This window comes from Psammomys obesus, unplaced genomic scaffold, assembly GCF_907164565.1.
Source record: "Psammomys obesus unplaced genomic scaffold, mPsaObe1.curated_primary_1811, whole genome shotgun sequence".
NCBI lineage: Eukaryota > Metazoa > Chordata > Mammalia > Rodentia > Muridae > Psammomys > Psammomys obesus.
The window spans coordinates 3,059,270-3,079,315 of NW_026594083.1; the positions used below are offsets into that span (position 1 = coordinate 3,059,270).

General features: G+C 37.9%; 1 protein-coding gene across 9 annotated transcripts in view; it reads right to left on the bottom strand.

The window, feature by feature from the left end:
- Robo2 (roundabout guidance receptor 2) overlaps positions 1 to 15,773 on the bottom strand; it is a 526,320-nt gene extending 510,547 nt beyond the window's left edge. For all 9 annotated transcript variants that reach the window (XM_055617835.1, XM_055617833.1, XM_055617832.1 and 6 more), the window contains exon 1: positions 14,799 to 15,773. In XM_055617835.1, the coding sequence (XP_055473810.1) occupies positions 14,799 to 14,859 (61 nt within the window). In that variant the 5' untranslated portion in view covers positions 14,860 to 15,773. The remainder of the gene's footprint in view (positions 1 to 14,798) is intronic.
- Positions 15,774 to 20,046: the final 4,273 nt, after the last annotated feature.

The window sequence follows — 20,046 nt, forward strand, 5'->3', positions numbered from 1 at the left end:
AGTCACAATTAACAGTTCATAAAACACTATGCTTTGAAAAAGACTATCACAGGTATTGGACATTTAGCAACTTTGTTTTCAAAAGCTTGGACAATGTATAAAATCTAATTTGCAAAGTGGCCAGAGTAGAATGAAGACCTTTCTTGTCTGCCTTTTCCCCCCATTTGAAGCAGAAGGTATTAATCACTCCATCTGAATGGCAGCTGACTGGAGCTATTCACTGAGTAGGGCATTCTTGTTCATGTGGCCCCATGAATAACTCTCAAGGCTTTTATTATGGCTCTGAGTGGACTCTTAACAGCACAGCCACCCTTTAGTAGCTCTCATCCCCTCAGGCACCAGAAGGATTAAGGATAATGGCTGAAAGAAAGCATCATTGCTAAAAACAAAAGTTTTCACAGGGGAAAAAGAAAAAAGAAAAAGTGGCACCAAAGTGGACGCACTGTAGACAAGTCATGATTCATGGCCTGTTCTGTGTTCTGCCTTTTTCTCTTACTCAATACGCTCTTTAGTTTTACTGATGGAGATGAAGCAAGCAACCCAGTGCACTTCTCCTAGCAACCGATATCAGCCAGGGAAGAAGGCATATCCTCTGCTCTAAGAGAAAAACACAAGAATTTGGCTCCATACAAAGCAGACACACGTTCTTTTGCATTTGATCCCAAATTGATTATCAAGAAGGATTCAGCAAATGCTAAATAATTTTGTTTTATGGGAATGTGAACATTTCCTCGAACTAAATGTCAGCTGGCCTACTTGTGATGTAGTGATGTAGCTGGCCTTCAAATTCTAGTCGAATAAACTGGTTCAAATGTCCAATTTTCATTTTTCAATGCACCTGCTTGGTGACCTCCAAGAGCTCAAAACCTTAAACCTCCCAGGTGTATCTGTTCATTTTTGGGATCACTTCAAATGCAAAAATTACAATCTTAGCATTGAATCCTGCCAGATAAAAGCCTATAAAAGCATTTGTCTGGTTTCCATAGTTGTGTTCTACCTTCAGTACTTGGTTAAAAAGATTTTTTTAAAAAATTCTTCAGAGGAGAAAAGTTGAGCTAACGTAGAACTTAATATCAAAATAACAAGAAGCATTACTAAAACCAACAAAAACCTAGCAATTTTTAAAATTTCTAATGGTGTGAAAATCTCACAGAAAATACAAGAGATCTTGATCTTGGAAAGTTTTCTTCTGAAAATGTAAGTGGCCAGTGAAATCTAAAGAGAAAGGTAGGTCTCAAAACAATTGTTTTTATTCCCATTTTATACCCATGTGTCTACAGAACCAAAAGAATAAAAAGCTATATTTACCTCTAAGTAAGTACCCATAGGTCCTCCTCTTATTTTCCACATTTGACCTCACCCAGGTTTCAAATCACAACAATAGGAATAAAACAGTTGAGAGTACACCTTGTTTTAAAGTCTTGTGTTTTCATGAGAACTGGTAAAAACAGCTCCAATATACTCGCTACTACTTTCTTTTCTTTTCTTCTTTTCTTTTCTTTTCCTTTCCTTTCCTTTCTTTTCTTTTCTCTTCTTCTTTTTTTTAATTTTGTTTTGGTAATGGCTCTAAACACACTGAACATGCTTTGAGGAGAAGAGGGACAAATGACAATTTCAATAGTTGGAAGTGTTAGGCTCATGTACAACCTGAATACTTTTGTATTGTTGGTTTTCAACTTGAAATTAAAGTTGTTAAAAAAAAAAAGGACACAGTTGGACAGTTGGACAGTTGGACATGGTGGCTCACACCGTTAATCCCAGCACTCAGGAAAGCTGAGGCAGGTGGATCAATATGAGATTGAGGCCAGCCTGGTATACAGAGAGAGTCAGGACCACCAAGACTATGCAGAGAAACCCTGTCTCCAGAAAAATAAATAAATAAATAAATAGATAGATAAATAAATAAATAAATAGATAGATAGATAGATAAATAAATAAATAAATTTAGACTATGCATGGTACTACATGCCTCTAATCTTAGCTCTCAGGGGGTAGAAGCAGGTAGACCTATGAGTTTGAGGCTACCCTGGACTATATAGTGAGTTCCAAGCCATCATCAATAATGAGATATCATTTCTCAAAATAATAAAAATGCAAAAAAAATGTAGTGAGAAAAATCATTGTGGCACCATCGAAGTAAATATTCTAAACTTTGAAATTTCATTTTGCATGGAGAAAAAAAAAAAGTTGAGAATGTTGTGCCATCCTCTCTGCCTTCACTCCTTCCTTTCCTTGTCTTTGTCAGACAAGAGTTTCTAACCCAGGACAGCAGGGGATGACCCAAAAAGTCTAATAGTCTTCTCTGTCCCTCCTGCACAAACATACACCACCATACCCAGTCCATACTGGGAATCAAACCCAGGGCTCCATTCATGCCAATAAAGTACTCAACCAATGGATATCCCAAGACCAGCATTTCTTTTTATAGGCTGAGGCAGGAGGCTCTCTATGAATGGAAGGCCTGTCTGGGCCACATTTAAAGGACTGGCCAGATTCGACAAAACCACAAGACTCTGTTCCAAAACAAAAGTATTAGGAAGTTAAATTGACTGTTTTCTTTTTTGTATTGAGTTTCTCCAATAACCCATAACAGGAATGAGAAAGACAAAATAGAATTTGGTTAAGAAAAGTACGTATTGCTGAAATATATATGGATGTTTAGACATACAGGCTATTGTGTGCAACAATGGAAAAGTAAAATGTCTTCTCTGTTTAAGCGTATTAACAATGCACTCAGCTTTCACTAACTATTACACTGTTATTTGGCAACACGAAGACGTTCACTTTAAAGTTCCCAAGTGAAAGAGAGAAGGCTTGCTGCTAAATTCATCTTAAATTCCCCTTAATTTAAGGTAATTTTCAAAATTACATTCTAATTTTCACACATCTCAACAAATTATTTTAAGCATATTGTACCATTTGCTAGAACTTGGGAGCACATATCTGAAAGCTTTAAACTTTTACTTTTATATATAAAAATGTGCACATATTAAAAGAAAAAGTAAGGACAGCCCTGATACCAAAACTCTCCTGTTTCCATCCTGCATATGGATGTGTTAATTAGTTCTAGCCATGCCAGTAGTTTTGGGCACATTCCTGAAATTCCAGGATATTTGTAAGTTTGTGGTTATTGTTTAGATTTAAATGCTGTGTAATAGAATATGCAAGTTATATCCAATGATCATTAGCTAATTTCTAAAAATCTAGTGGCCAAAAACAAGGGAACCGAATTAAACATCAATCCTAGCCACAGACATTTTAAAATGGCCAATGAAGCCACAGTGTTGCACAAAGTTCTAGCTCAAGGTCAGGAGCTCACATTGCTTTTTGTAGCATGAATTTTAAAAGCTCCACTTATTCATAAAGAAATGTAGTTACTAGTAATGAGAGAAAGGGGAAGAAAATCACAGACTTGGATATTTGCCCATTTTACACCTGCATCAATGTATCACTCCATCCTAATCAAAACACAAGCATGAAATACATTAGTTTGGGCAAAAGAATTTATTCAGTCTATGTGGATAGTAAGGTTACAAATGTAGGTATTGTCTAGTCTAATGTTTCTTCTTTAAAACCATTCAACTCTAATGTACTCAATCAGAAAGAGGGAAGGAGGCCTTGGCGATCGCACAGTCAAAGCTTTTGCATTTCATTGTGTTTGGTTTTGCTTTTGTTTATTTTGTAAGAATCCAGACATTTACTAAAAGAAAAAATAACTCTAGTCCAGAAGTCCTCCCTAAGTGGTAAGGATATTCAGGTGATGCTTTCTGACACACACACAGACACCCATTATACAAATCTTCACAATGGCTAATTGTAATATGGTATTAATATCATTCTCTCTATTTATTTAGAACCCAATAGGTTTGTCTTACACACACACACACACACACACACACACACACACACACACACACACAAATCTCCATGGTAAATTTTTTTAAAAAAACAAAAAACAAAAAAACTCAGTAGAATATTAAAAATATAAATGTTAAATATAAATCCACATGAAACAAACTATAGCATTATACCATTATATAATATCGGTTAACAAACTTTGCTGTTTGCAGGATGCCGCCCTTATTTACCCCTTTCTGTCATAACATCATTCACTTGGGAGTGCTAAGCATTCTGTGATCAGCATATGATGTAATGGAAATGCATGTCACAGCATGCCTGTCATAGTTGCATAGGTGAGGACACAGATGAGTTCACTTAAGCAAAAACAAAAATTATCAGTTACCTGAAGACTCATGTTAAATGTACCTCACACAATTTATCGTGAATGTGTATCTCCAGTGAAACTTAAAGCTAGTGTTTGATAGACAAAACCCCTTTCTAGTTAGTTCCTTGCCTATACAAGTCAGAGAATAATGATAAAATAATAAATTGACTGTTTAAAGTACTATATAACACTTTAATGAGTTTTATGAAATATCAGGCATAAATCAGAACATTGTACATATATTTTTCAATACATATTCATTTATTCCTCATTAGACTCCATGATAGAAACATTAGGACAGCCTCAGAAAGCTCAAATTGCTTGCTCAAACTGATTGTGTAGTTTTCATTTACTGTAGTACATTTTTTTACACTGAGAGAAACTACCTTGCAATTAAGCTAAACCTTTCCTGATCAAACCTCTGTCCACCATGGGCTATTTCCATTCCTCCTTTTTTTTTTTTTTCTGAAATGTAGTTTCTTATTTTTCTTTCCAACAAAACTCCGTATGTAATAAGGGACCTCTTTATGGTGGTAACACTTCCTAGACTATACCAGCTAGAAACCAAATCTTTCCCTTTGGAGTTCCCACACACTGTTGTGTATGTCTTCAAAAACCATCTACCAGACATTGCTTTTCTTTCAGTTTTTAGACTGGTGGAACATGCTTTTAAGTCCTCCTCTTCAATTTTGAGTCATTTCTGTGATCTCGCTCTTATAACTTCACTTCAATTACCATATAAAGTTTTCAACATTCAGTTAACACAAGTCAACTTTCCACATTGCAGAGATTTAAAGAATATAAGAGGGAGAAGACTCAAATATTAATTTAGCACAGCCTTGTGTTTCTCAAAGAGCACAGCAAGTTGGCTTGTCTATAATCCAGCACGCTACAAGCATGTGTTGAATACTAGGAGAAATGTGATGTATTTGCAAATGAGATTTCTCATTCTTCAGTTCTATCCTTTGATGATGTACATTTTATATTCTTTAGATCTCTGCTAAGTGGCAGGTTCACTTGTTTTTGCTGAATGTGGAAAACTTCACATGGAAATTGAAGAGCGCTGAGATGACCAAAATTACAGGAAGAAAATTCAAAATTTGGGCTACTAGAAGACTTATTATTACAATATGAAATAGTTTCATTTCAAGTTTTCAAATTGAGCATATATTGGGCATTCAATAATTTTGTTGAAAAATATAATTAGTTCATGTACTGCTGGTGAAAATGTGATGGTAGTAGTGCCTTAAAAAAGTAATATCACAGTTATTCAAAAAGATTAAGTGTAGAGTTACTATATGACTAAGCAATTTCACTCTTGGTTAAATAAAAACACTCATGTTCAAAAATCAGTGCACACTATACAACCTAAATCTTTATAGAATATCATTCAATCTTCAGTGAGATAGGATATTATTAGTAATAAAGGAATAATAATGTATAGTATAATAAAGATGACTTTTGAAATATTATGCTAACATAAAGAAACCAGACATAAAATACAATTCTGTGTGTTGTGTTTGTGTGGTATGTATGTGTGTGTGTGTGTGTGTGTGTGTGTGTGTCTTTGACTGTTTTCTCAAAAAGTCTTACTATATAGACTTGGATAGTGTCACATTGACAGTGATTTCTGTGTCTGACTCTTGAATATAGGTATACACTACTAGATCCAGACCAAGATATGTTAAACATGACTAGTTCAGTGTAAAAAGTAGATAAACACTTCATTAGGAGCAAAATAGAAGTGAACAATTTTCTGTATTAAAAGAAGAAGCAGTATATATGAAAAAGGACATAACAGTCATTTCTTTTTATTCATTTATTTATTTTACTTATATTTTATATATTTTTTTAACTTTTATTTTTTATTTCTTAATTTTTATTAATCGCAGTTTATTCACTTTACATCCCCCCTGTAGCTCTCACCTTCTTCCCCTCCCAATCCCACCCTCCTTCCCCCTTCTCCACTCATTCCCCTCCCCAAGCCCACAGATAGGAGAGGTCTTCATCTCCATCCATCTGAACCTAGTCAATCAGGTCTCATCAGGAGTGGCTGCATTGTCTTCCTCTGTGGCCTTGGCTGGAAACAACCCAGATACCACTCAGTTGAGGAATAGATACAGAAATTGTGGTACATCTACACAATGGAATATTACTAAGCAATAAAAAAAAAAAAAGCAAATCATGAAATTTGCAGGCAAATGGTGAGAACTGGAAAAGATCATCCTGAGTAAATTATCCAAGAACCAGAAAGACACACAGGGTATATACTCATACATGGATATTAGATATATAATATAGGATAAACATACTAAAATCTGTACACCTAAAGAAACTAATCAAGAAGGAGGACTCTGGCTAAGATGCTCAATCCCCATTCAGAAAGGCAAAGAGGATGGACATCAGAAGAAGGAAAAGACAGGGAACAAGTCAGAAGCCTACCAGAGAGGGCCTCTGCAAGGCTCTACCCTGCAGGATATCAAAGCAGATGCTGAGACTTACAGCCAACCTTTGGGCAGAATGTAGGGAATCTTATGAAAGAATGGGGAGATAGTAAGACCTGGAAAGGACAGGAGCTCCACAAGGAGAGCAACAGAAGCAAAAAAATCTGGGCACAGAGTCTTTTCTGAGACTGATACTCCAACCAAGGACCATTGATGGAGATAACCTAGAACCACTGATCAGATGTAGACCATGACAGTTCAGTGTCCAAGTGGGTTCCCTAGTAATGGGAAGAGGGATTGTCTCGGACATGAACTAATTGGTGTGCCTTTTGATCACCTCCCCATGAGGGGGGAGCCGCCTTACCAGAACAGTAATTTCTAGGGTGAAAACTTTTTTTAAAATTAGACCCTGGAGCGGGGACTGTTTATTCAACTCTGCACTTATACCTAAAATCACCAAACAATATGCTTTAATGAAAAAAATTGTGGCATATTGAAGTGTATCTCTATAAGGGTAATTACAAAAAGTATATGCAGACCAAATTTAGAGAGTTTATATTTTAGCCTTTAACTGAGATTTGAAAATAAAATTTCTAGTTAAGACTTATGTGAGATATTTTCACAATTCTAGACTGAGTATTGAGAAATATCAAAAGTTAGAGGCAGTGAAGGGCAGAAGTGACTCTCAGTTCCGCTGGCAACTGCACATACACATTCCCTACAGCTGTGCCATCTTGAAATGTGAGTGTCCATCTCCAACACACAGAATCACACATAATAAATAAAAGTTTTTAAAAGTATATCAGTACTAAGAGAAGGTTCTACTTATTATATCCCAAATCATATCTCAGTTTAGCATCTACTGTTAATAGGCCCTTGATCATGACGACGGTAAGTACAAGATAATAACATGCGTCATGGGTAGTATTACTTTTTAGCTTCCTTTCATACTCTTATAATTATTACAGAATTATATCTTTGGGAACTAATTTTAGAACTTATCTATTTGATTCTGCTCCCAAATTAAAGCAGCCATTTGCATTTGTTGGTAATGTTTTGCAAAAATTGAAATATGTACTAAATGCACAGAAAAGTCTCAGTTCTTGAACTAAATGTCATAACTTAAGTCAGTGTTCCTGGAAAGGGGTGGCCTTTACGGCATATCAGAATCATTTTAAGCAGTTCATTGTCAAAATATGTATAGCACTCAGAGCTATGTTAAACAATTATAGCAATGTTCATGTGGGAGGAATGAGTGAGTGACTGTGAAAACCACTGTAGAAAATACTCTTTGCTTAATAGAATAGAGGTATATTAGAGCAAATGACCAATTCTTTGCCTCTTTCCAAGCAGAAAACATAACACTGAGTCAGCAGAAACCATATAACTTCTTTCAACATACATTTTTACCAAAGTCCTCAGTCAGTTTTTATAGATGAAAAACACGTACACATGCATACACTCACTCAAACACACACATACGGATACACATGCACATTTTGTATTTCCTCTACTGGGCCTAGTCATAAGACCAAGCATCACAAAAGCATTCCATAAACACACATTCATTTCTTCAACAGATAATTAACTGTGTACTGTGTATCCTCTAGTGTTCTAGGTATTGGAGGTACATTTAGTCATAACCAAGTTCCTGGCATAATTGCTTAGTGCAGCAGTCTGATGACAAACAAACCAAAATCTGGCTAGACTCAGTGACTTCTAGCAGAACAAGTTAGTGCCTCCTGTTTCTGTGCATAGTCCTTGCAGAGGCACTAACTAGTGACTCCTTCTAAACTTTAATCAAAACTATTTATGAAAAGGAACTTCCTAAACCTTAGACAAAATCTCCTATGAGGATTTAAGGTTAATGTTTTTTGAGTCCAATTAATGAAGACAATATCACCAGGTGAGCCAAAGCCAAAGGTTATTAAGGCTATCTTATTTGCCATTAGAAAACATCAGGCCCCAAGCCCAGAGCTCTTCACAGTGAGGTTATGCCTATACTTGTCCAACATCTTCTTGATCCCATAAGCCAGGGTTCTCAAGAGCTAGGGAACAAAGAAACTTGAAATTACTCAACTTATTGTGGTATGACTAACAAAGTCCCTCACCTGTGGCTAGAGAACCTCATATTTAATTTATGACAGATTTGTCACATGTTTTGACAGATGTTCTATAAGTGTAGCATTCTTAACTTTAATTGCAGACGTGCTAATATGCTCATCCATTTACATTTCTTAAATCACAGACAATCACGCACACAAACACACACACACATAAACACACACACACACACACACACACACCTTTGTCCAACCTGCGGTGAGTGATATAAAATCCATGTTTAAGACATACAAACGGGAAAAAACAACTAGCACTTACTTCAAAAGGAGCAATTTTAGATAGGGCATCCAACAGCTACAATTTAAACTTATGCATCCTCCAAAATCCCAAAAGATAGCACACTTGCCATGTGGCAGGACCTTCTGGAGGTGAGGTCTAATGGTGAGGATGATAAATGGTTTTTGTGTGATTTTGTAGTGGGACCTCCGTGTCTTCCCTTTCTTATCTTTTACTTCCTTATCATGGCATGAGCAGTGATGCCTTTCCACTGTTGGCTGACGTGAAGTTCTTCATTCTTACATACCCAGAGCATTTAGACTTAATGTCAAGGATGGAGACTGCCAAAATTGTAGGCCCAAAATGTGCATTTTCTCTTTATATCTCGATTTTATAAAAAAATCTATTTCAGAAAAAAAAATCTATTTTAGAAATTGAAAGTTTTGGGATTCTTTTTTTAAACATCTGTGTTTCTAAAGATATGCTAGTAGAATAGGACATCATTAAATAATTGAGAAACTTTACCAATAATAAGATTTCAATAAGGGCATTTTCTGTAGAGGAAAAATCAAATGCAAAGGCCTAGAGTCATTTAAATGATGTCCCCTACAATTCTAAATCTCTATATATTCTAGCTAGATAGTCTGAAGCATTGATTTTCGATGGGGAGAAGAAAGTCTGAACTCACAGAGTCTTGCATGTCTTTGCACCAGGTTTTGTGAATGCCATGAGCAAAATGCTACAGAAAAACACAGATATGTATTAAAGGGCCTATTGGCTTAGGTGTGGAGAAGTAGGAAGGGAAAAAGGAAGGGATGCTTAACAAAACTTATGGAGTCGAAGTTATGTTAATGTTATGTTGTTTTATGTTAATAAAGCAGAATGAATAATTCTAGAATATGGGTAAATTTTGATGTTCATTGAAAAATATTTTCCATCTTAGCATGTGTTAAAAATTGTTCATAAAATGTTGGGTGGGGAAAAAAGACCCCCCCCCAAAAAAAGAGCTAAGTTTCAAGTGTTTTATAATAGGCGAGGTATGAGTTATGAGAACAAGTCAAGAACGAGTCATTGTTTGGGATCATAAAAACTGTGACTAATGAATGAAGTTATTTATGGGATGGAAACAACTACAATATAAATATGTTCTGTCTTGGGCTTGAATATGTTATAGTGTAGTTAGGTATTAAGCGAAGATGCCACCTAGGTAGACAGACCTGGCACGTACCCTTCCAGGCCCTGGAGATCTATTGGATAGAGACACATTATGGGGAATCCTCATTGACCTCCAACTCTTCTATGAAATGATGAGGTAGTTTTAGAGGCCTCAGCATAAATATAGATGAGATGAAAGAGTATAAGGAGTGGTTGTAATGAAGAAGAGAACATTAATGACGGAAGCCTGGTTTCTCCAACACCACTTTGAGTTATAGGTAGTTGGCGGGGCATATGGTATATGCCACAGATGGTGTTAAATATCCATTTTGACATAGCACTTGGCTAAAAGACTCAAAATAACAAAAAGAATCCTGAAATACTCTCCCCTCAAAAGACTATAATCATTCAGTCATTCTTCACTCAATGTTTTTTTTTTTTTTTTTTTAAGAAGGAAATTAATAACATGTCATGTATTGATTGAGATTGACAGCTCTCCACCCGGCGAAACTGAGACATGACAATTCTGCTTTTTAGAAAAAAAAATCTATAAAATAGATTCTTCTTGAATTCAGATCTTGAACTTCTGTTTGTATAGGTTTGAATTTATTGCTTGGTTTTCGATCACTGCCTAGAGGGGCTGCCTCACCAGGCCACAGGGGAAGAAGATGGTGTTTGATGGGCTAGTAAATGTTGGCAGTGGGGGAGAGGGTTCCCCTTATCTGAGAAGTAGAGGAGGGATGAAGGGAGAAGAGGTATTGAGGGTGGGACCACAAGAAAGGAGGAAGGTCCTATGATCAGGATGTAAAGGATAGATAGATAGATAGATAGATAGATAGATAGATAGATAGATAGATAGATATAGATAGATATATATATAAAGTTTATTTAAAAATATATAGTTTACTTAAAGAAAAATAAGAATCTCTAAACCAAAGTAACATATACCTAAAGCAAACAACTATTAATTTAACACCCGTAGATGCAGATTTAATCAATTATCATTCAATAAACACTATGAAGATATTCTTCGCTCTTTAAATGTCTAATCCTTTTACAATGTCCAAAATAGAAAGAAAAAAAAGGAAGGAAAGAAAGAAGGAATAAAAAAGGAAAGGAGGAATGAGGAAAAAGTACAGGACGGAAGCAGAAGAAAAAAAATAAAAATAAGAGTAAGATGATCATCTCACACCTTTTTTTTTCCTAATATTGGTCGGAAAACAAATTGCACATAGGAAGTAAATTTATATTGCCTCAGGGACTTCATAAACACACACATACACATACATACTTTTACTGTCAAAGATGCTATTTTTACAAGCTGTTCAGGAGTAAAATGACAAGGCTGGGTTTGTGCGTGCATGTATAATGATGACTTTTACTTTGAGATTTTCTTGTTTAATGTTCTAAGTAATCCTTTTGGTTTATGGTCCACATGTTGCATAGCATCAAAGGTTATTCAAACAAAGCCAATTCAAATGTGATATTACTGCTTAGCTACAAGAACAAATTTCAGGTTACTTATATGCATGCAATTCAAGTTCTGAAATGGGCTACATATGGCTACGATAATGAGCCCATTACTGAAAGAAGCACTTTAGCAAAATGTCTAAACCTATATGAGATTATGCATCTGCACTGTGCACACGCATTATCTTTATCTCCCCAAATACCACGTGTGTCATTTTCATTTAAGAATAGGTAAGGACTAAAGAAGAGAAAACCATTATCATTGTGAAAACACCTTTCACAAGTATTGTGAAATTATCCATTTGAAATATGGGATGGGATTATAATTTCAAATCTTGCAATCATTCAAATTATATACCTATAACTGATTGAAAACCACTATTATTTTAAAAACTACTAAATAAAGCTAAACCCTTAATACATTCTATATTGCAGGGAGGAAAACCTCCATATTGCTGTTAATCTGTTTCAAATAAAAAAAATCTTCACAGCAAAGATTTATTTTTTGAAGTTCATCATCAGTTCGCAACTAACTTAGTATTTACTCTCTATGGCTTGCAATAGGGAAAGATTCTAAAAAGTCATAAATAATATAAGCACATATTTTCTATGAGGAGGCAAAACTCTAACATTTTTTCATGCACTATAAAAATGCACATATAAATAACCCACCAAGCAAATTTTAATGCAAATCTATGTATCATTTGTCACTGAATAAAATTAATTTCTATGTTGAGCACAAGGATAGTCAGTATATCTTTGGAATGGTACAAGCTTCTCTAAATTTGAAATTCATGTGGAAAATAAGCCCATAGCCTCAAGAAGGACAATAAGTAAATAAATATCACAGAATTCAGGATGAGCACAGAGCTGAGACTGATTGTAAACACCAGCCTCCTCATTGGATATGTGAAAGCAGGGTCTCAAACCTTGAAACAGCCTAGGTGGCAGTATTGCCCACATCCCAAATTTTCAACAGTCCTTGTGGAAGAGCTGTCACCATTCTGAAGTATCCAAAGACAATCCAATGTCAAATGTATGGTTATATTCAAATTCAGTAAGAACAACTATAATTGCTTTGACCCAGCACTTACTAAACACTAGTTTTACACACACAAAATTTAGCATTGCCTCTTTGGTTTTAACGCTTTTATCTGGAGGCCATTTTTATTTATTTTATTTTTTTCCATTTTACTACTATGAACTCTTGTAGATGGTCCAGACACAAAACCTACCTCCTTCATTTACAATGAAACAAACAAACACAAAGGTTCTAGATATGTCTTTAAAGAGGGGAAAGAAAAAAGGAGGAGGGAGAGGAGAAGAAGGAGGAGACAGAGGAGGGGGCATGTAAGAGAAAGTAAAAAACAGAAGAATAAAACAGATAGGAGGGGTGAAGGAAGGGAGGAAGTGTGGAAGAAAGGGAGGACAGGAATTATGTAACTACTGATGGCCCAGCACACTGGTTAATTGCATTTGTTTCGTATATCTCCAAAGACCTTAGTACATTAATTGCATCCTCTAACACCAATCTCTTCAGATTCCCTCTGTCACTTCCATGGAGCAATGTAATTGTATTCTTCTTCGAGACTTTGATGTTAAAAATGGTGACAATTCTATATTCTAATACATAGATAAATGCATTCCTATAGGAAAGTCTTAGTATAGTAATCAAACATTTGTAATATATAAACCTTTCTATTAGGATAATATCCATGCATTGTAAAAATAAAGCTGTTAGAAATGATAATGCATGAATAATGATTATAGATATAAGTATAGAAATTGCCACAATGTATCCAAAGTGACTGAATCTTAAGCTTCTTCTACTTTTCAGAGAAAGAGAGAATCTGTGTGCCTGCAGGCATCCCTGTCAACTGGAGGGGCACATGAACTTATGCACTCCACAACTGAAAACAGCCACTTGGCAGTGAGTAAACTCATCTGTATTGCCTTGTGTTTATAGATAGCCTTCCTTTTGAGTCTGATGCAAGGTTCTGTAGAGCAGCGACCAGAACCATAGTTGGCTCCTACAGATGGACAATCACAGGCAATGTCCCAAGTAATGAATTCAAAGGAAAGTTTATGTAGCAACACATTATCTTGGATATCTTAAATATTTGCAGTAATATACCTCAGATTCTTTGTAAGCACAATAATTAAAAATGGATGTCATTGCCATGCTCAGGGTATGGGTAAGTAGCTTAGTCTAATCTTTACAAATACTTGTCATCGATATAAAAATCAATTGCTCTGGAAAGCTAATACCATATATATATATATATATATATATATATATATATATATATATATATACACACACACACACACACACACATATACACATACATACACAGTTTCAAAGAAAATCGTAGTATGTTTACAGTTACAAAAATTCTCATTTGAAAAGCTATGTAAAGGATTGTGCAATAATCTTACAAGAGCCTAATATTCAGTGAGGATATCCCAGGAAACTAACTCTGAACAAAAGACAGGAAAACCAGAGGTAGAAAAACTGTCTGCTTAACAGAGTGACTCAGCCTAGTGAGAGACACCTACAGCACCTGTTCCAAGTTTCCATTGTGTTTGCCCACTGGGGTCCCAGCTGAGGGCTCTCAGCTTGCAGCCATCCCTTAGTGGATACTGCCTCCTTCCTGGAGCCTCGCCCAGTCTCACTTGTGACAGTTTTCTCTCTGTGATCTAAATCCTTCATTCTGATTTCATGCTGGGATAGCATTCACTAACACGCAGGCGACACGCTTTGAACCTTGAGACACCCAGTATCAAATTCTTCTCACTGAATACACCTTGAAGTATCAGCTACTATAGTTCTTCAGTTGAATGCCTAAGCCAAAGTTTAGATATCAGAACAAATACCAAACAGAGAGTGGTCACAATCGCGCTGGGCTCTTTCACGACATTGTCTTTAACAGTTATTCTTCTAAGCTGCGAGACTCCATGACTTACTGTAAAACTCCTCACTTAGTTAATTACAGTCATAACAATAGGTGAACGTATCCTGTTCCACTAGCAGCAGGTTAGAAACAAAAGACTTGGAACCTGCGCCCCTGAAGAGCTTGTGCATGGCCAAAACACACTACCAACCACACTGTCATTTTATGTAAAAGCCACAACCTCAGAAAGAAAGGGGTGTTTTAACTCACCGTCAATCCGAACGCAGAGAAATCCAAAGAGCAATAGTAGTGTAAACATCAGCGGACTCATTTTGACATATGAAAAAGGATCCAGATTGTTTAAGAAACCAATCCCAGAGAGCAGAAGTACAAAAATAAGTATCAAAAAAAGAGGTAGGTCCGAAGTTTAGACTTTCCTAGAGATTAATTAAGGTCAAGAAGAGCAAAATGGCAACATCGGAAGGAGTTGGTGAAGCGCTCTGACGCGGGACACGTTAGGAGCCATCCAAATGAACCCAGGGGACTCCAGAGCCGCTGTACTTCCACGGGATGGTTCCCCAAATTCCCACAAATTCAACCCAGCTGGAGGGACTGTCCACGTGCCTCTAGCCCTGTCTCCTTAGACTCCGTTGCAATCCAAACACAAGTTCTTTCTTCAGAAGTCAAGAAGATGATGGGGGACAAAAAAGACCTAATTCCTAGAAAGTGTTCCACAAACTTGCCAACGCGCTGCGGAACAACCATTGGCCTGCCCACGGGGTTTTCTCTCCCCCCTGGTCTCCTTCTCCGTAGCAGCACCACTTCGCGGAGTTTTGTTTTGTGTTGTTTTGTTTTCACTTAACTTCCATGCTAAGGATGTGTCAAAGCAGCACTTTGTGAGCCTGCCGGCCCTCTCCTCTGCAGCCCGGTCGCCTCGCCTCCCTCGGAGTCTCTGGTTTCCAAAAGGAAGGAAAGGGGGAAAAAGCAGCACGGCTGGGGTGGAGAATGGGAACTCCTACGTGGTGAGGGAGCAAGGAGGGAGGCGAGGAGAGGAAGCAAAGAAAGAGGGAGGGGCTGGGCTGAGGCCGTAGCCACCCCGGAGGGGCCTCCCCGGAGCGATGTAGCATCCAGCAGCTGCGGGCCAGAGCGGCCACACCAGGGAGCCCTGGACCTGAGAGCCGGGAGGATGCTAGCGCGTGGTCCAGCCTCCAGGAGCAGTGCTGCCTCCAAGCTCTTCGCGGGCAGTCACTGTTCGGCAAGCAGCGGAGGCTGCGCAGCGTCTGCCTCCTCCAGCAGCTGCCAGGGGGCTGGAAGGACTTAGAAGAGGGAAGGCGAGGAGGCAGAAGAGAAAGGGAGGAAAGAGCTGCTCTTCCTAGGTCCCCGAGAGGGGGTGGGCAGAGAAGGGTGTACCCAGATCTCCCTCCCTTGCAGGGGGACGAAAGCCCGCCCCGGGGTCCTTGGAGCAGGGGTAATAGGGCAAGCGATGAGTCCTGGGGAGGGGATGGAAATGAACCAATGTGGAGCGGGTTAGCTAGGTCTGCGATTAGCCATCAACTCTTTCCCGTTCTGGGAGCCTCCCGGGCGTCCCCCTCTTTCCCTCCTCTGGAGGGGTGAGGTGGGCTTCCAGCCTCCCGCTCTTCCCGCGGCCCGTTTAATGGGCAGGTAATTTTCTCGGTGAGTGATTTCATGGAAGCCCTTCCTAATTATTCATCGCTCTGTCTGCTGGAGCTGCACAAGAGCTTTTCTAGAAAAAGATGATCTTCCAGGACCGTGGGCACAGCCTCATTACCCGTTAAAATCACACACACACACACACACACACACACACACACACACACTCACTCACTCACTCACTCACACACTTCACCTTTAACCTGAAAGAAGAAGCTAGCAGCTAGCCAACAGGGAGGACAGCAGAGGGAATGAAACGTACCTACTGGAGTGGAAAGGTTTTGTGTATACTGCCTATGTGGTTGTAAGTGAACCAGATCCAAAAAATAAAAACAAACAAAAAATAGATAAACAAATGAAATGAAAATAAAGTGCGCGTGCGCGTGCGTGTGCGTGTGCGTGTGTGTGTGTGTGTGTGTGTGTGTGTGAGAGAGAGAGAGAGAGAGAGAGAGAGAGAGAGTGTTAGCGCGCCTGTGCCAACCTCTTTTGGCTTGTTTTAGCCAAGATCGATGGCTAACTATGGAATCCTCAAGAGAAGGGAAGGGTCCGCACCCAGCTAATGTTGCTCCGTCGCCTTCTGACTGCCCAACACTGACCGTAATTCCGGACTTTTGTGATAAGAGTCTTGCAGAAGACTCTGGGAAAGGAGGAGGTCCAGGATCAAAGGACCTTGAAGGAAGCTGTTTTCTAGAGTCGTCGCCCTCTCTAGCACTTCTAAAAGGAAATTCGGAAAGCAGGCTCTGACTTAAGAATGCCGATAACACAGCTAGACTTCCAGGAGCTCGGGCGGAAGGAATTTCAGCCCAAACATGATAAAAGGGATACATTCCAAGCAAAACCTGCCACTACTGAATGCATGCCATTAGGGCTGGGGATAGTTAGGGAAGAGCACTTTAAATCAGATAGCTGCCGCTGTCTAAGGTGCCCTGGCGTGGCCGTTGTGGCCGGCCCGAGCGTGATCACAGCCTCCCTGATAGCGTTTTGATGCTTGTTCAGGTGATTATAAAAGCGCCTGTCCAGAACTCGCGCAGGTCCCTGAGAACAGAGCTGGCCTCTGCTTGGCGAGTCTTTAGTTCCCCCTACTGGAAAATATTAGGAAAGCGACTGTATTTCAGGCCATTTGACGAGGAGCCTTTTGTTTGGTGGGATGTATTTTTTGGTGCTTTCATTGAACTTAGTCTACTTTGCTCATAATGAGAAATGGGGTGTTTCCCTCAAAAATGTCCAACGACATTTAAGCACGCAATTAGGAGAGTTCTCGTGGCGCTCCAGCAGACTTGCTGATGATGGCAATAAAACTGTCAGGCAAATGAGTGAACTAAGCCACTCTTCTCAAGAAGCAACAAGAGTCATTTAAGCAGTTTTGAACTACAATTTTTTTTACCATAAAGAAAAAAAATGAAAGCACTTCAGAGTGCTGAAATGATATAACCTGAATTCTGCACGTATTGTCTCTGAATTAGCATCATATATATTTTAAATAGCTTTAAGGGAAATAAGTTATGTGATTCAATTCACCACCATCACAAAACAGGGGTTCTATAGTGGGTAACAATATGGCAAGGGAAAATCCAAACATGTCCTGGATTAACATCTGTTATTTCTCCAGGTTGCTAGAAAATAGTTGGCGATTCTATAAAACTTTCAACTTGGACATTGGACTAGCTTTTATGTCAAGGACTGGTAAATAAAACACTGTCTTCCTCTTCTACACAAGAAACCCCTCCTCTGATCTTACCAAACTATAATGATCCTGAGTTCAAAACGTTCTTTCCTCCAGTGAACCTAAGTTCTGTAATGATATTCCGCAAGAATTAAAAATCAAATAAACTAACAAGACCTTTAACTTTAAGAAAGATCTAGGAAAAGAAAACCGACACACTCATTCAGAAGTTACCTTCTAGTTTTTCATTTAACTACAAGAAGCCTTTCTTTGAATGACCTATTAATCTATTCGAGAGTCAGAAAGAGTGTTTATAAGAAGCAGAGAGAATGGGTTGGAATGCACCCACCCAACAATTCTTTCTGTCTTCTAGGGTAGGAAATGCTGCATTTTATCTCACTGGAACACTTCATGTGCAGACTTTTACAAATGAGCTACACCAAGGAGAAGAGGAGCAAAGGGTTATTCGATGACTATATTTAGCAGTCAGTTTTTGGGAAACATTCGTGCCTTTGCATTCACAGCTTCCTGATAAAAGTCCCAAAACAAGGTCGATGATTTCAGACTGGTGCCATCTTTTGTGTGATTATTTCTACTAAGAAATTAAGGCTGTAGCAAAGCTATTTTGTAGTTTATATTTTATGTTTTTCCTGAAGAAAAATTTGGAAGTGATTCATTAACGAATACTTTGTCAAGATCTCATTTAATACGTAATGTGTCTAAAGGAACCAGGATATTATATGAATGTTTTTAAGGGAAATTTTAGGGCAATAATGTAAACATATGCATTAAATAAGCAACAGTAAGGTGCCCTTAGTCAGAAATTTAATGTGGATGATATTAAGTCCAAGAGAACCAACATTATCACTTTCTGCAAGATTTCACAGAATCTGAGCTAGAGATATCACGTTTCATTTAAACTTGATGTGTTTTAAGTGAGTATCAATTATGACAAAGTGGCATATTTGCTCTAGTTTTTTTTTTCTTCCTTTGTAAGTAAACATAAGTCTTTAAAACCTGAGTCTTACTAGAAATTCCATTTTCACACATGAATAAGTAGAGAAGCAGGAAGAGGAGGAGAAGGAGAAAGAGAAAGAGCAGGAAGAGGAAAGAAAGAAAGTTAAAATTTCATGTATCATTAAGGAACCAGTTTTAATGTCAAAGGCTACCTATTTGTAGACTGTTCAAATAAATTTTTTCTATGTAAAATTGCCTTAGCATACAATTTTCTCAAACCAAATTTAAACAAAATATATGGGTCATTACCTACAAGACACCAGGCAATTAAAATAATGCATAAAAACTCCTGACCAGACAAAAATGATTTGCTTGCTCCTGCATTATTCTGTTTTCTCATGTTCTATCTCTCTCCAGAAAGCTTCTGAGACAGAGAAGTTTGAGAAAATTTATTCTTCTGAAATAAAATGGAATTTCTGATTATAATTAATTCATTTCCAGGCAGTCATTAATACATCATACAGTCAATATGATGAGTCTAGCTTATACATAAATGCGTGTATGTGCATTTGTGTATGAAGAGTATTTTGATCCAATCCACAGAGTTACTTACCTAACTTCCTTTTAGTAACATGATTTTATTGAACTATATCAATATTTTGTTTAAAAATGTTTTTGCCACATATGTTCAAGAAAGAAGAACTTTCTTTCATCAGAATATAAAAAATAATTTCGCTATTGATTGAAGACTTTAGGAAGATTTCAAAAATTAATGAAGATTTTTGAATAAATGAAATAAAGCAAATAGCATATAGTACTGAGGCAGACCTTCTCTTTGCATGTGCACTGTAAAAATAAAAATACGTCAGGGAGTTATGAAGCTGTGGTAGAATAAACAGTGATGGCCAGCAGGCCAGCATTGGCATCATAGCTACACGTCTCCCAGGACTGTGGTTGGAGAGAACTCGTGTGACAGCATCCAATATAAATGTGTCTTGCCTGTGAACATGAACACCCACCATAGCTCACCACTACGGCAGCATCAAAGGTCCAGCATTGCTGTCAGCGTTACACGATTGTTCCTCTACCACATGGCAGCAAGTTGAGATGTTTTCTGGAGCTTTTCCTTGGAGCTGCTGCTGTTGTATCTACATGCAGGTACAATTTTCAATGTTTTCAGGTGTGTGTGTGTGTGTGTGTGTGTGTGTGTGTGTGTGTGTGTGTGTG